This window comes from Perognathus longimembris, chromosome 18, assembly GCF_023159225.1.
Source record: "Perognathus longimembris pacificus isolate PPM17 chromosome 18, ASM2315922v1, whole genome shotgun sequence".
NCBI lineage: Eukaryota > Metazoa > Chordata > Mammalia > Rodentia > Heteromyidae > Perognathus > Perognathus longimembris.
In genome coordinates this window covers 10600368-10615349 of record NC_063178.1, presented here as the reverse complement: position 1 = coordinate 10615349, position 14982 = coordinate 10600368, and the positions used below count along the sequence as shown (strand labels likewise).

The 14982-nt window shown below is 40.2% G+C and overlaps 1 protein-coding gene across 2 annotated transcripts in view; it reads left to right on the top strand.

Moving 5' to 3' along the window:
- The window catches only part of Upf2 (UPF2 regulator of nonsense mediated mRNA decay), a 76499-nt gene extending 64479 nt beyond the window's left edge, over nucleotides 1–12020 (top strand). The window contains exons 18-22 of one of the 2 annotated variants that reach the window (XM_048367409.1): nucleotides 547–645; nucleotides 2593–2760; nucleotides 5413–5554; nucleotides 6794–6914; nucleotides 10740–12020. In XM_048367409.1, the coding sequence (XP_048223366.1) occupies nucleotides 547–645; nucleotides 2593–2760; nucleotides 5413–5554; nucleotides 6794–6914; nucleotides 10740–10749 (540 nt within the window). In that variant the 3' untranslated portion in view covers nucleotides 10750–12020. Of the gene's footprint in view, nucleotides 1–546; nucleotides 646–2592; nucleotides 2761–5412; nucleotides 5555–6793; nucleotides 6919–10739 lie in introns of those variants that run through there. The other variant, XM_048367410.1, reaches the window with a different exon arrangement.
- Nucleotides 12021–14982: the final 2962 nt, after the last annotated feature.

The window sequence follows — 14982 nt, the reverse complement described above, 5'->3', positions numbered from 1 at the left end:
AGAAATGGCAGTGTGGCTCAAAGTGGTAGAGTCATAGACTTAAGCACAAAAGCTCAGGAACCATGACCAAGACCTGAGTGCAAGCCCCAGGATTGGTACCAGAAGAAAAAGGAAATAAAAGAAAAATAAAAATACTTTTTTTTTTTTTTTGCCAGTCCTGGACCTTGGACTCAGGGCCTGAGCACTGTCCTTGGCTTCTTTTTGCTCAAGGCTAGCACTCTGCCACTTGAGCCATAGCGCCACTTCTGGTCATTTCCTATATATGTGGTGCTGGGGAATTGAACCCAGGGCTTCATGTATATGAGGCAAGCACTCTTGCCACTAGGCCATATCCCCAGCCCCTAGAAAATACTTCTTAAGGAATTCATTTTCATTTTATTTTCCTAACCATTTTCATTAACAGTTTCTTATAGTATTTAATAAGATTTTTACATTTTACTCTTGTTTGTTCATTATATTGAACTCATTATCAGTATAGAAGACTGCCATGTAAAACATTATTGTTAAATTTCTGATCTGATTTTCTTTTTGTTCTCTTTTAATAAGGAGGTAATGATTAAAGGAGGTGGACTTAAGTATGTACCTTGCGTAGAAGATGATGACTTCATTCAAGCTTTGGATAAAATGATGTTAGAAAACCTTCAGGTATTAAATCTATTTTGAAAAGTCTTTTCAACACAAATAGTAGTTTACTAGATTCTGGTTAACAGTAGGTCTCCTTGTAAACATATTGCCATGGCAGCTTTTCTTACTGTTGTCCGCATGTGACTGCTGATGCAGGATGCACCCCAAATCTGGACCACATAGCTCATAGAAGTAGAGTGGGGAAATAGAGTAGATATAAGGCTTGGAGCAGAACTGTTTAATTATGTTGATCTTCACCTTTTCTTTCTTAAGTTTTATCTCATCATTTCTAAGTCCCTTGTGGTTTGTTTAGGAGCCAAACTTTACAGACAATGAACAATTGGGAAATTTAGCTCCTTGGGTTGATCTATTATTACTTGGATAGCTGGTGTGTGTGTGTGTGTGTGTGTGTGTGTGTGTGTGTGTGTGTAGAGAGAGAGAGAGCTATGGATACTTAAAGAAATACTAAGTTTTGAAAGGATTCATAACAACATTGATGAACTTTATTGATAAAATTTATAACATAAAGAGCTAACCAGCAAGATTTTGTTGCTGCTGTTTGTGGTAATTTTGGCAGATGAAATTCCAGACCTTGCACATGCTCAGGAAGTGCTCTGCCACTAAGCTGTATTTCAACCTCTATTTAGTAGTTACTTTACAGTAATTGAGTAATTGTTATAGGTAAAATGCCCTCGATTGTTTATTGCAGCCCTGAGAATAGCTTTTAAACCCTGTGATGACAGGGACAGAGTTTCTGGGAATAGAGCTGGAGAGTACAGGCAAGCAAAGCCCCATTGGGGCAAGTTTAGTGGAGAATCAAGGGAAGGAATAAAGATACTCATTGTAATGACTGTTGAGGAGTTATACTAAAGGGAGATGAGAAGTAGGGAAGTAGCTGAGGCCCATTATAGTTCGTGTACAGCCAGAAAAGGTCCTAGGGTTTTAAGATAGAAGATTGATGCTTTATATGCCAAGGGAACAACAGCCCTATAGAAAAGAAGGATGAGATTTTACTATAGCCTAAGTTATTAAAGGCTTCATTTACTTTACTACATAGCTGAGGCTGGTCTTGAACTTGCTGTGTAGCCCAGTCCAGCCTCAAACTGTAGATTATCCTCAGCTCCCCAAGTGCTGAGATTGCAGATATATGCCACCACTCCCACCCAGAAAGCTCTTGTTATTAAGTAAACCTTATATTTATGTCATTTCAGAGCAAAAATCATAAATAAAACATAATCATTGAAGCCTCTTTAAAAAGAAAATAAAACAAGTTGCTTAAAGAAATTTCATATCTTACATGAGTTGGCAACCATTTACTTAGTCATTTATTTGTTTTTCAAATATTTATTGAGCACCTGTTGTGTTACTAGCAGTGTACAGCAGGCTCAAGTATTAAGTAGGGCATAGAACAGAAGCTGTTCTTAGAGTAGGTAGATGTTTCACAACCGTATTTAAAACACATGATTTCACATTTCAAGAGTTGCTATGAATAGTCTGCTTTGGTTGATAGGAGAGGTAAATATTTCCTGACAGGATAGTGATGCATGCCTCTGATATAATGTTACTTATTTCTATGTCTTTCTTAGCAAGTTTCTGAGTCATTTATCGGGGTAGACTGTCTTGAATTTTTCTCTTGCCAAACCTAACACATATTAAATCTTTAGTATAGAAAGGTTCACTTAAGAAATTGAAAAGTTGAATGTAAATATTAAAAATAATTGATATTATCAACCAATAGGCTAATGTGAATAGTTACAGATTCCATTTGCTTTTGAATGTTTCTTGTGTATTTGTGTGTAAAGCAAGGCTAGCCACTGCTAGGGAAATGGAACAGGGTGGTGAGGTGGCCCCCTGAGTCTGATGAGGGAGCAAGAAATACCACACTGACAAAATTACTTGTAATTTGTATTTATGTATGTCCATGTGTATCACGTAACATTCATATACTTCCTCATTTCTGTCTTTAAGCAACGAAGTGGTGAATCAGTTAAAGTGCATCAACTCGATGTTGCTATTCCTTTGCATCTCAAGAGCCAGCTGAGGAAAGGGCCCCCACTTGGTGGTGGAGAAGGAGAGACAGAGTCTGCAGACACTATGCCATTTGTCATGTTAACAAGAAAAGGCAATAAGCAGCAGGTAAGAAACTGTCCATTTGGGAGTTACAGTTGATTGTAACTAGTTATTATTATTATTATTTTTGTTTTTGTTTTTTTTTGGCCAGTCCTGGGCCTTGGACTCAGGGCCTGAGCACTGTCCCTGGCTTCTTCCCACTCAAGGCTAGCACTCTGCCTCTTGAGCCACAGCGCCGCTTCTGGCCGTTTTCTGTATATGTGGTGCTGGGGAATCGAACCTAGGGCCTCGTATATCCGAGGCAGGCACTCTTGCCACTAGGCTATATCCCCAGTCCCCTAGTTATTATTTATTTTATAAATTATCTTTTACCTACAACAAGAAGAGTTCCGAACTTTTAAGATACTAGGTGGTAAAAATAATTTTATTGATTATATGTATAAAAGAGGCATCTGACTTTGTTTTCTTTTAAGTTGGGTGATATTGGGACTGCAACACAGAGGCTTGAGCTTCCTAGGCAGACATTCTACCACTTGAGCCACACCTTCAGCCCTGCTTTTTGCTAGTTATTTAGAAGATGGGGTCTGGGGTCTCTTGAACTTTCATGCATAGGCATAAAATCAATGGTTTGGTGTTAGTCCAAGCTACAGGGGGAAACACAATGGCTGGGCCTAGTGGTATATGCCTGTCATCACAGTAACAGAAGGAAACCCAAGTAGGAGGATCAAAGTCCCCACCAACCTGGGCGTAAAGTAAGACTAACTTGAAAATAACTACCACAAAAGGGCCTTCAGAGTGATCTAACTGATTTCAAATCTCAGTACTGCCAGAAAGTAGAAAATATAAAATAAAAAACAACCAGAGCAAAGCATATGGTGGCATGGCTTGAGATATGAATATCTACATAGCATGCACCGAGGACCTTAAGTTCAAATCCCATTACCACCTCCAAAAACATAACAAGGAAAATAAATTTACTTCAGTAGTTTGAAATTCTAAATTGTATGGATCGAAAGACTATTTTTCGTTCAGCATAGGTAGCTATATAAACTATGTGTTTCATGTAAGTCTGTACAAAATGAAGAGCTTAAAAATCCTAACATTAAAATGGGAGATTCATGTCCAAGATTGTATTTTTATTGAACTTTAAAAATATTAGTAAGCATGAATTAAGAATTCAGAGTTCTTGGTTATTAAGGACGTTTTTTACTCATAAACTTTATTTGGAATTTTGGAGAATGTTAAACTTTAGGAACATTATTTGAAGAAACACCAATGGAATTTTGTGGTCTAAAAAAGAAAGTGCATTTTGTTCTGATTTTTATTTCTTTATTTGGCTTTTGGGTGTTGGCCCTTCTGGTGCAGTGATTTTTCTACAAACTGAAATGTGTTGCCCTATAAGAATCTTTAATTCTTAATTTAAATGAAAGATCTCCTTGTGTACCAGATTTGTACTTACTGAAAACTTTCTGTTGCAGTCAATAGGAAAAAAAAATCACACCAATGAAGTAAGCAGTTCAAGAGAAAGAAAAAGATACTATTCATAATTTCTTTCTAGGTTTAAGAATCTATGAATTAAACTATAAAGAATTGAAATAAAATACTTTGATTGTTAAAAGTTTTAATGTAGTAGCACTGTCCTATAACTAAGGATAGTTTGTTTTTAAAAATGCATAATATTGTAGCTTAATACCAGTATCCCTTTACTTATTTTGTGTATGTATTCAATTTTGAAAAATAAATGAAAAGGTTTGTCCTAGAAATGTAGTCAGATGAGGGTATAGTTATTGACCCACATTTAGTATTTTTTGCTAAAGCATATCTGACCTAGTGTGTTTTAGTATTCTGGATATTCCATTCTTAGAGGAGTACTAACTGACCGAAGTACATCATCAAAGAGAAAACATTTGAGATAAATCAGAATTTTAGGTCAGACTCAGCTGAATGAGATTGTAATAAGTGTTAGGTTTCCTAATAATGCCAAGGATGCCCGCATAAGGATGGATCCAGCAGAGAGGTCTGGGATCCTGAGTACTGTTTCCTGAACCCTGCCTTTGATGCAGAGTAACAGAGGTGTGCAGGTTATTCCTACAAGAGAATTTAGGTTAGGAAACACCTGTTCTGTGCTTTAATGGTAGCATAGCTTCCTTTTTTCCAGGGAGTTATGGACCATAAATTCATAGATTTTTTTAAATCTAGGTTTGTTTTCCATAAACATACCAAAGCCAGGAACATCCTCCTAAAAAAAAGTTTTACTAGACAAAGACTCACTCCTGGAACAGGGAATCAGCTCTGGATCAGTTGCTCAACTCTCCCTCTTTCCAATAGTCACAGCTGTCTTCAGAAATATGCAGTGCTAGTAAGCCTGAAGGTAGATAAGATTTGCACCATTATAGTTGAGGAGCCTGATAAGAATAGAAATGCAAAGGATAGTCTACAGAAAGAGAAGTTGTTCCATCCATGTTGCTAGATGTATATTTCAAAATAAGCTGCACTAAAGGACCTAGGCATTGTCTGGAAGTTAAACTTGGTGTCCTTTTTCTTATCATCCAGCTCTCATGATTTTATTGTAGTAAAACACATACCTGATTGTCAGTGTTCTTAAAAATGGGTTGATATATTGTGAAGGGGAAAGCATTATTGTTTCTCTGTACTCATTTAATCCCACTCACTTTTTTATTTCAAGTCTCTTTTTTTTTCCTTTCAAATTTTTCTCAGTTTAAGATTCTTAATGTGCCTATGTCATCCCAACTTGCTGCAAATCATTGGAACCAACAACAGGCAGAGCAAGAAGAGAGGATGCGAATGAAAAAGCTCACATTAGATATCAATGAACGGCAAGAACAAGAAGATTATCAAGGTATGAAATCATTTACAGGCTGGTGATATGGTAGTGCCCACCTGTAATCCCAGTACTTACAAAGTTGAAGTGGGAGGATTACAAATTCTAACTTGGGCTACATAGTGAAACTAGCTAAAAAAAATCTTATCTTTACAAATAATGGAAAAATTTCATGCTTTCTGCATATATTAACAATTGTCAAATTTGTTACTTTCACTTTTACCTATCATGTGGATTATACATATTTATACTGGTAATTATTTTGCTATTCTATCTTTGTTTTTCTTATTTGTAAAATAATACAGTGATTTTCATAGTATTTTGGTAACTCCATAATTCAGTTAGATTACATACTGTTAGGTATGTATGCAAATGCAATAACAATGTATTTTTTGTTTTTTTGGTTGCCCATGGGTCTTAAACTCAGGGCCTAGGCACTGTCCCTGAACCTTTGAACCTTTTCTGCTGAAGGCTAGCCTTCTACCACTTTGAGTCACAGTTCCACTTAGAATTTTCTGATGGTTAATTGGAGATGAGTCTCATGGACTTTGCTGCCTGGGGCTGGCTTTGAATCTCAATCCTCACCTCTCAGCATCCTGAGTAGCTGGGAACCACTGTGTTGAACTGATAATTTTTAATTGTCTCCCATTGTCAGCCAATTAAGATCAAGTGAATTATCTTGTCTATTTTGGGTCCAGGCCTCAAGGACCATAGTCTTTGAAATTTGAAATTATATTTACATTAGGATCTTGGGTTAATTGGAGCCTTGCATAAAAATCTGTGACCATCTTATAAGACAGCCTTTGGGTGATAGCATTAACACGTGTAGCATTTACTGTTACATGTACTTGTTTCAAAGTGTAGAATATGTGAGATAAGTGTGATTATTACCTGCATCTCATATTTAGGGAAACAATCTAAAGCCTCAAAGCTAGTCATTGGTAAAGCTAGGATTTTAGCCAGAGTGTAGTCACCCCAAACCCTGTGCTGTTACTATCACACCATGCTGCCTCTCAGGATGTTTTACTGCCTTGTATGATACTCAGAAAGCAATCACATCCACAGTCAGGGGAACATTGGAGATTAGAAAAACTTCTCTTGATAATGCTCTTTTAATATTTCATATTCTCATTTAAGTTTGCATAATGTTCTTTTTTTTTCTTTTTAGTTAGCTACCTGTCACAACTAATAAACTTGATCTCCCTGACGCTTCATTTGCAGACGTTCACAGCATTTTCTTTTTCCTCCTAATCACAGAAATGTTGCAGTCTCTTGCACAGCGCCCAGCCCCAGCAAACACCAACCGTGAGCGGCGGCCTCGTTACCAACATCCAAAGGGAGCACCAAATGCAGATCTAATCTTTAAGACTGGTGGGAGGTAAAGCAATTTTCATTTGCTGCTTTAGCAATTTATTTTCGTGATATCTGTGAGTAAATTAGAGAAATCTGGATTGTGTTTACTGATGAAAGCCTAATTTATTGAAGTCTGTTGGGTGGGTGCTAAACACACAAACTAAGCTAACTTATTTTCTTGGCAATGAAAAATGATAGATTCCTTCAATTACATTTTCTTAAAAGTAACTTGTAATACTTGCTGCAGTGTTCTTGATGATCCATTCCCACTTGTCTGATCAGAAATGAGTATCAGAGTATTTTATCTTGATATCTTCCATCATCTATACCTTTCTACGTTGCAGTGTAACTTCTTTAAACTTGTTTATGTTAATACCCAATCCTTTTTTGGTTCAGATACAAGTACAGTGTCTTTGCCTCAGTTTTCAATATGGGGGTATCAGAGCTTACAGAATCAGTTAGACAGCATAGTGGTCACCTTCAGGAGGCTCCTTCTTCTTCAGCATGTTCACCTAGCACTGACCAGGTTTAGCCTTCCCTATAGAAAATTAGAGCAGAAAACAGGGTCTTTACCCACAATATTAGGGTCCAGTGCAGAAACCAAGTACTCGTGCTGGAAAACTGGTTCTGCCCTAGCCTATGTCTTTATTTTAAATTTATTGAGAGACTTTGAAGTACAAAGTATTTCGTAGCAAGTAGGAAGCAAAGATAAATAGGGGGAAATAGGTTGTAAACATAAATATATTAAACGATGGATGAAAGTGTGAACGCTGAGGTATGTATGCTTCGGTTAATTTTCTTCTGTCCTTTCCATTTCCCCCTTGGAGGAACTAGCCATGTTTGTCCTTTTTTCCTCACCTCCTATTCACTGAGTAATTTACCCCTGTCATTTCACCACGTTCTGAGTCTTACTTTAGTAGCACTTCTTTCATGAATACCGCTTTATTCCTAGACTTACTCCTCCACAGCTTCTGTGATGACTGTATTCTGGTTTTTCTGTACTCTGACCCCTCTGACTCCTACTTGACACCCAGCTGCTCCTGTACACACGTGTAGAGACGTCCATAGTCCTTGGACTTGGCTTTCTCTTTCTACTTTCTGCTGGAGATGTCCTTCCTCCCATGGCTCAGTTACAGCCCAGACCTCCAGGCCTAGACCTTGCATTTCTGTTTCTGCTCCTCCAGCTATGTATCCCTGAAACACACACAAACCGTATCCTCTTTCTCCCACTCTGTTCTCTAGCTTACTGCATGGTGGCACTGCCCACCCATTGTCCCAGCTAGAAAAGGAGGTTTCACTTTCCACTCCACCGCCCCCCCCACCCTCCGTTTTCTGATCCAGGATGGAATTGTCTGCATTCTTCCACTGAAGAGCCCTCCCTGTTGCTGGATGTGTTTTCCTCTTCTCCCTCCCACTCCTTAGCCATCACCTGCCCTTAGGATTATTGCTCTACTAACCTCTCGGCTCTTGGCCTTTAGATTTCTGCTGCAGACCCCAGCAGCTCAGTCTGGTTCAGTCTGTTCAACTCATTCTCTCCACTGTGCCCAGGGATCATTTTAAGATACTGTCTGCTTTCTGACTGGAACCCTTCTGCTTAAAACCCTGCAGCTGGGCTGGGGATATAGCCTAGTGGCAAGAGTGCCTGCCTCGGATACACGAGGCCCTAGGTTCGATTCCCCAGCACCACATATACAGAAAACGGCCAGAAGCGGCGCTGTGGCTCAAGTGGCAGAGTGCTAGCCTTGAGCGGGAAGAAGCCAGGGACAGTGCTCAGGCCCTGAGTCCAAGGCCCAGGACTGGCCAAAAAAAAAAAAAAAAAAAAAAAAAAACCCTGCAGCTGCTCCCCATATCTTGTAGAGTAAAATCTAAACTCAGCTCACCTGGCATGTGCAAGGCTCCATGTAATACGCCACTTCTCACCTTCCCCACTCCCACCCAGCTTGACCTGGTAATTATCTGTGTTCACTGTTCCTTTTTGCCTCTATGTCAAGTAGTCTCCTCTCTTCTCCCCTGGATAACACCTGTCCCTTCTTCAGGCCCACCTTGGTATTATCAAGAATACTTGACCTAAGTCATTGGGGAGGCACTGGCCTGATTCACTATATTTCCACAAATCATGTCCTGTTAGTTATCCTTAGGAGATTAAAGACTATGGGATAGGGACAAAGACAGTGCCCTCTCTTGCTTTCCATAATGTCTCCTCCATGACTCTTAGTGCTTGGCACCTAGAAGTTGCTCAGAAAATACTAAAAGAACTTTTTGCAGGGTTATAAATTTGCTCCAGTTTTGCTTCTAAGCTCTTCCCTCTTGTTTTCCTTTTTCTGTGGGAGGGTCCAACCTAAGCTAAGCTGTTTTAAACCTAATTTTTAAAAATAAGTGCTTACATTTGTAGGGCTAGGAATGGAGCCCAGGGCCATGAATGTGCTTGGCAACTACTGCTGAGCTACAGGACCCCAGCTCCTGGTGATTGGTTTTTGTTGTGTTTTGTTTTTGTCATAATAAGGTCTTACTACTATTAGCTCAAGCAGGCCTTGAACTTAATGTATAATCCAGGCTGGCCTTCAAGTTGTGATCCTAGTTCTGGGATTGCGTATATGAGCCATCCCACACAGCCTAGGTATTTTCTTTACGTTCTTATTATAAGGCTAAATAAATCATAATTTCATTACAAAATAGAATTTCTTCTAGAATAACATTTCTGACTTACTCAGAATGATTGCTTGCCTATAAACTTGTCAAGTGACAGCCTGTGCTGTCTTACAAGTATATCTTACCAAAGATCATGGATGATTTTTCTATATCTGTGGTATTTGTTTATTTTTGTCAGCTGTTTTGTCTTGACTTCTGGAGATACTTTGTGTCTTCTTTTTTCTGTGAGAGAATACGTCATTGATTTTTTAAAATTTTAGTTCACTTAGTGAACCTACACCTAGGTTCCATATTTGCATTTTATGCCTATGAAGTTTCTTACGGATATCACTTGCTCTGTGAAAACAAACTTTCAATGTCCACTCCAGCTGCCATAACAAAGTGCAGCCAACTGAGTGGCTTCACAACAAATTTGCTCCCTCACAAGTTCTGGAGGCAGGAAATCTGAGATCAAGGAGTCAGCAGGACTAGTTCCTGAGGCTGAGGAAGAAGCCGTCCCAGGCCTCCCAGCTCCTGGCAGCCATTGACATTCCTTGATTATAGTGCATTACGCTGATCTCTGTCTTCATCTTCACATGGTGTTCTTCCCATGTTCATTTCTACGTCCAAATGTCATCCTGGACCAAGGCCCACCCACTGTCGTATGGCTTCCTCTTAACTAGTTGTATCTGCAGCAACCCGTATAAGGGTTCCAAAGAAGTCAGTCAATCTGAGGTGCTGAGAGTCAGACCTTGACTTAAACATTTTGGTGAATTCGTGAATTCAGCTGTAACACAAAACCATGAATTCTAGGCATCTTAGAGATTAGTCACAGAGAAGCCACAGGAGTGGTCTGTTCTAGCTATTGTTGGGATTGCACCTGTTTTATGTGAGTCTAGCAAGAAGTCGCTAGATGGAGCTGGGGATATGGCCTAGTGGCAAGAGAGCTTGCCTTGTATACATGAGGCCCTGGGTTCGATTCCCCAGCACCACATATACAGAAAGTGGCCAGAAGTGGCGCTGTGGCTCAAGTGGCAGAGTGCTAGCCTTGAGCAAAAGGAAGCCAGGGACAGTGCTCAGGCCCTGAGTCCAAGGCCCAGGACTGGCCAAAAAAAAAAAAGAAGTCGCTAGATGGTGGTATTTGAGAGACACTTTCTGTCCCCAACTTTGTCCTGTTGCCACAGGACAAAGGTTTCTAATGTCACCCTGTTTGTACCTTTAGGAGACGTTGATCCAGCAGCACGTGTCATTTCATTAGGTCCTGTATCTGATGTTGTGGATAGTGGAGTCCTCCAGCAATTGAATGAGAGCAGTGGACACATCTCAGCATGTCGGTCTAGAGAGTTGAGAATCTAAACCTGGGACAGGCTGGGGCCATGAGGCCGAAACACCAGCCTCTGCCAACACCGGAACAAGCCCACGCTTCCAGACAAGGCGGAAAAGGCCTTTTGTAATGGAAATCACGTGAGGGTTAATCTTCTCTTGAGAATGGCAGTCGAGAAAAGAGATGGTTCACTTGACTACTGAGCAGTTACACCACCAAGAGTGTCAATGAGATGACTGAGCCGGAGAAGAAACGGTTGTGATGGTAATGGTATGGGGGAAATGAACTTGAGTTTTAAACTTGATTTGAGTTACAGTGTCTCTGATTTGAACATCCCATGTTGGAAGAAGATACATGTGGGGGCTCCAGGACTACAGTAGAAAAGTATAGAGCAAGCAGTAAAATCTTGTAGAGAAAACTTACATGCAGGACAACAAAATGATGAAAGTTATCCAAATACCAGATGACCCACCAGGAAGGCTTTTGTTAGGAATTTGTTTCGAGAAGAACAAGGGATGAGGGAGAAAAACCTGTTTATCCATCAGAGTCAGTGATATAAAATTGCCTACTAGAGTGAAAGAGAAATGTGAAGACTGTTAGTTTACAAAGAGCATTTAATACAGATGGCTTAGAAAAGTCTGATACCAGCCTAAGAACAGGGATATACTCGAGCCCATTGTAAGTATCATTGAAAACAAAACGTGCCAGTCAGCATGTCACAGAAAATGAATGAAGGACAACAAGAAGTGGATCAGAATATTTTGTTGACCTTCATGGGTTTACAGCTTCTGTCTAAACAAAACATGGAAACAAGTAGAACTTTTATTTTGCTTTTGTTTTTGTTTTGTTTTGTTTTGTTTTCTCCCCCACTCTTAAGTAGAAATGAGGGTTCTTAGTCTGTTTCTGACAATCCATTAATTTATTAGGATAGTTGTCTTTCGTTTGCTTTCCAGTAGGCATAGGAATTTAGTTAAAGAGCACATCTGTATGCTACTACTTGATTACATCCTTTTTTCTATTTTGCATTTTTTCTTTTACCATGTTTCAGTTTCTGCATGTAGATTTAAATAAGAAACAAAACTTGTAAAGTTGTAACATTTCACATGGAAATGCTGCCCAATCTTCACCAGCTTCAGAAATCTGACCTTTGCCGATGCTGCAATAAAGTGTTGTAATTTATTGGTGTGGTTTCATTTTTGGGGTCTTAGAAATCTATTGGCTGGTTCATTAAGGATTTTTCAAGTCATCTTTATAAAATATTCTTGGCTGAATGTGGAATTATAGGTGTGCACACACCTTAGTGGGCAGGAGTAGGGAATCACAGGTAAGGATAGTCTGGATACAAAGTGAAACCTTGTATCAAAAAATCCCAAGGGCTGGAGGAATATATAGCTCAGTGGTAGGGCCCTTGCCTAGCATGTGTGACCCTAGGATGTAGGGATCAGATGACTACTTTAGCATCTCTTTTTTTTTTTTTTTTGCCAGTCCTGGGGCTTGAACTCAGGGCCTGAGCACTGTCCCTGGCTTCTTTTTTCTCAAGGCTAGCACTGTACCACTTGAGCCACAGTGCCACTTCTGGCTTTCTCAGTTTATGTGGTGCTGAGGAACCCAGGGCTTCATGCATGCTAGGCAAGCACTCTACCGCAAAGCCACATTCCCAACCCAATTTGCAAGTTTTTGTCTTGTGTGTGTGTGTTTTTGTATGTCTGTCTGTGCTAGTCTTGGGGCTTGAACTCAGGGCCAGTTTGTTGTCCCTGAAGTTTTTTGTTCAAGGCTAGCACTCCATTACTTGAACCACAGCTCCACTTCCAGCTTACTGGAGATAATGTCTCAAGGACTTTGCTGCCTGGGCTGGTTTCAAACCATGATTCCCAGAGCTCAGCCTCTTTAGTAGCTAGGATTATAGGTATGAATGACCAGCACCTAGTTAGCAGTCAAGTCTTATCTCCACTTAGCAAAATGCTTGTATTGGAGCTGTAGCTCAGATGGTAAAGTGCTAGCATTGGGCTTTTTCTGGTACAGCGCCCAGGCCAAGAGTTCAAGACCCAGTACTGGCACATACACACAGGAAAAAAAAAAGGAGACAGGAGAGTTCAGTGATCAAACATTTGTCTAGTATTCACAAGGCCCTGGATTGGGGGGGGGGGCGGTGAAGGAAGAAGAGATGAATCATAGAATGGCCTAGGACTCCCACCCTTAACCCATCCCCAACTACCAGAGAGTCTTTGAGCCCTCTTTGAGGACTGAGGAGCTGAGAAGATGCATGGGCAGCCTGAAGACCTGACCAAGGTGAGTCTTCGGCTCTCCCAAGAGCTTCACCAACCTGACATCAACCTCTGACATCACAGCCATCACAGACTTGACACATCTAAAACCAAGGGTCACCTAGAAGGAAAGTTAGCGCAAGTGCACAGTGGCAAGAATACTGAATGAGAAATGGATTAAAAAAAACAAAACAAAACTAGGAGGGGACAGAATCTCATAAGCAAGACACAAAACTAGGGAAAATGCCTCTCAGAGCCAAACCCCAAGGAGCCCAGCATGTCTGAGGACATTCATCTTAGGTTGTGTACAGAATGAGTATATTGGGAGGAACACTCATTTGCAGGAACAGTCTAGTAAGGAACACTGTAATAAGATCAGAAATTAGTCTCCCTTTGTAGCCAAGGCTAGCCTGAAACTGGTGACCTTCCTTCCTGGTCTTCTGAGTACTGGAACTACATGCATGCAACACCACTCCAAGCTCTTTGAGTTTTATATCTTGTACAGAGTTGAGCTGTAACTAAATCCAAATATCCAAGGAAGTTGTACTGTGATCTGATCCTAGAAGCAGCCTTCAAATTGTCCAATGTGAAATGTCCCAACTACCTGTAAGTTTAAGTAGAACTCCAAATACTACCCTGTATAAGTTTATATGTATGAACTTCATTTGGTATCAACATTTACCACTCAGACAAGTGCTTTTCACTAGACTTGCTTCAAACATAAATAAAAATAAAAGCAAAATCAGTTTAAAGCAAGTTTTAAAAGCACTTTGCATGGGGTTGGAGGTGTTGCTCAGTTGATAGAAGGCTAGCCAGTGAGCAAAAGCCATCAGGTACTGAGTTCAAATCGTGGTCTCACACCTTAAAAATAAATAAAATCACACTTTGGTACTTTTAATATTTTTTTAAATCTGGATTTTCACAAGAGCAATCTTTCTGCTATATCATTAGATATTTCTGGGGGGCTAACTGAAAATTGCTAGGCAATTGCTGAAATGTTTATTCTCTTAGGAGCTCTTCTAGTTTTATAGCTTCTGGGGCAATTATATCAAATTCTGTTTATGTATGTGCTGTAATCTTTTTTTTTTTTTTTGCCAGCCCTGGGTCTTGAACTCAGGGTCTGAGCACTGTCCCTGGCTTCTTTTTGCTCAAGACTAGCACTCTACCACTGGAGCCACAGTGCCACTTCTGGCCGTTTTCTATATATGTGGTGCTGGGGAATCGAACCCAGGGCTTCATGTATAGGGGAGGCAAGCACTCTTGCCGCTAGGCCATCTTTGGCTTCATAAATGATAACTGAAAAGCTGCCAGGCTGTGTAGTCAAGTTTGATGTTGGGTTTGTGTATATGGCTACTCAAAGGAGTGGGAAACTGGCAGTGTTTATTCTGTCAGGTGCTCTTCTAAGCCCTAGGGATAATAGGAGTGAGAGAGGGATTTCTGCCCTCAAGGAATCAATAATCCTAAAAGGGAAATAACAAGAAATGTAAGCAATCCAGTGAAATTCTGTGATGTTATCTATAAAGTGCTTAACACAGTGACTGGCATGTAGGAAGGATTCCTTTATGATCCCAACTGTTAATACTATCCCTTTCCATGTGCTGTTTCCTCTGGTAGATAAGCTGCTGTCTTACTAGCCAGGCACATTCTACTTGTCAAGATAAGCATAGATAGGCATGGTAGTGCACATTTGTAATTTCAGCACTGCAGAAGTTAAGATTGTTGGCATTCCAGTGCAGCCTGGGCTGCATACTTGAATCACTTATAATCCAGTTCCAAAGTCATTTGTCCTTCGACACCAGATCTCCTTAACTGCCCCCTCCCCCTCATCCCAGGAAAGTGGAAGGGATGCACAGCGGTGGAGTTGGGCAAAATTGGAT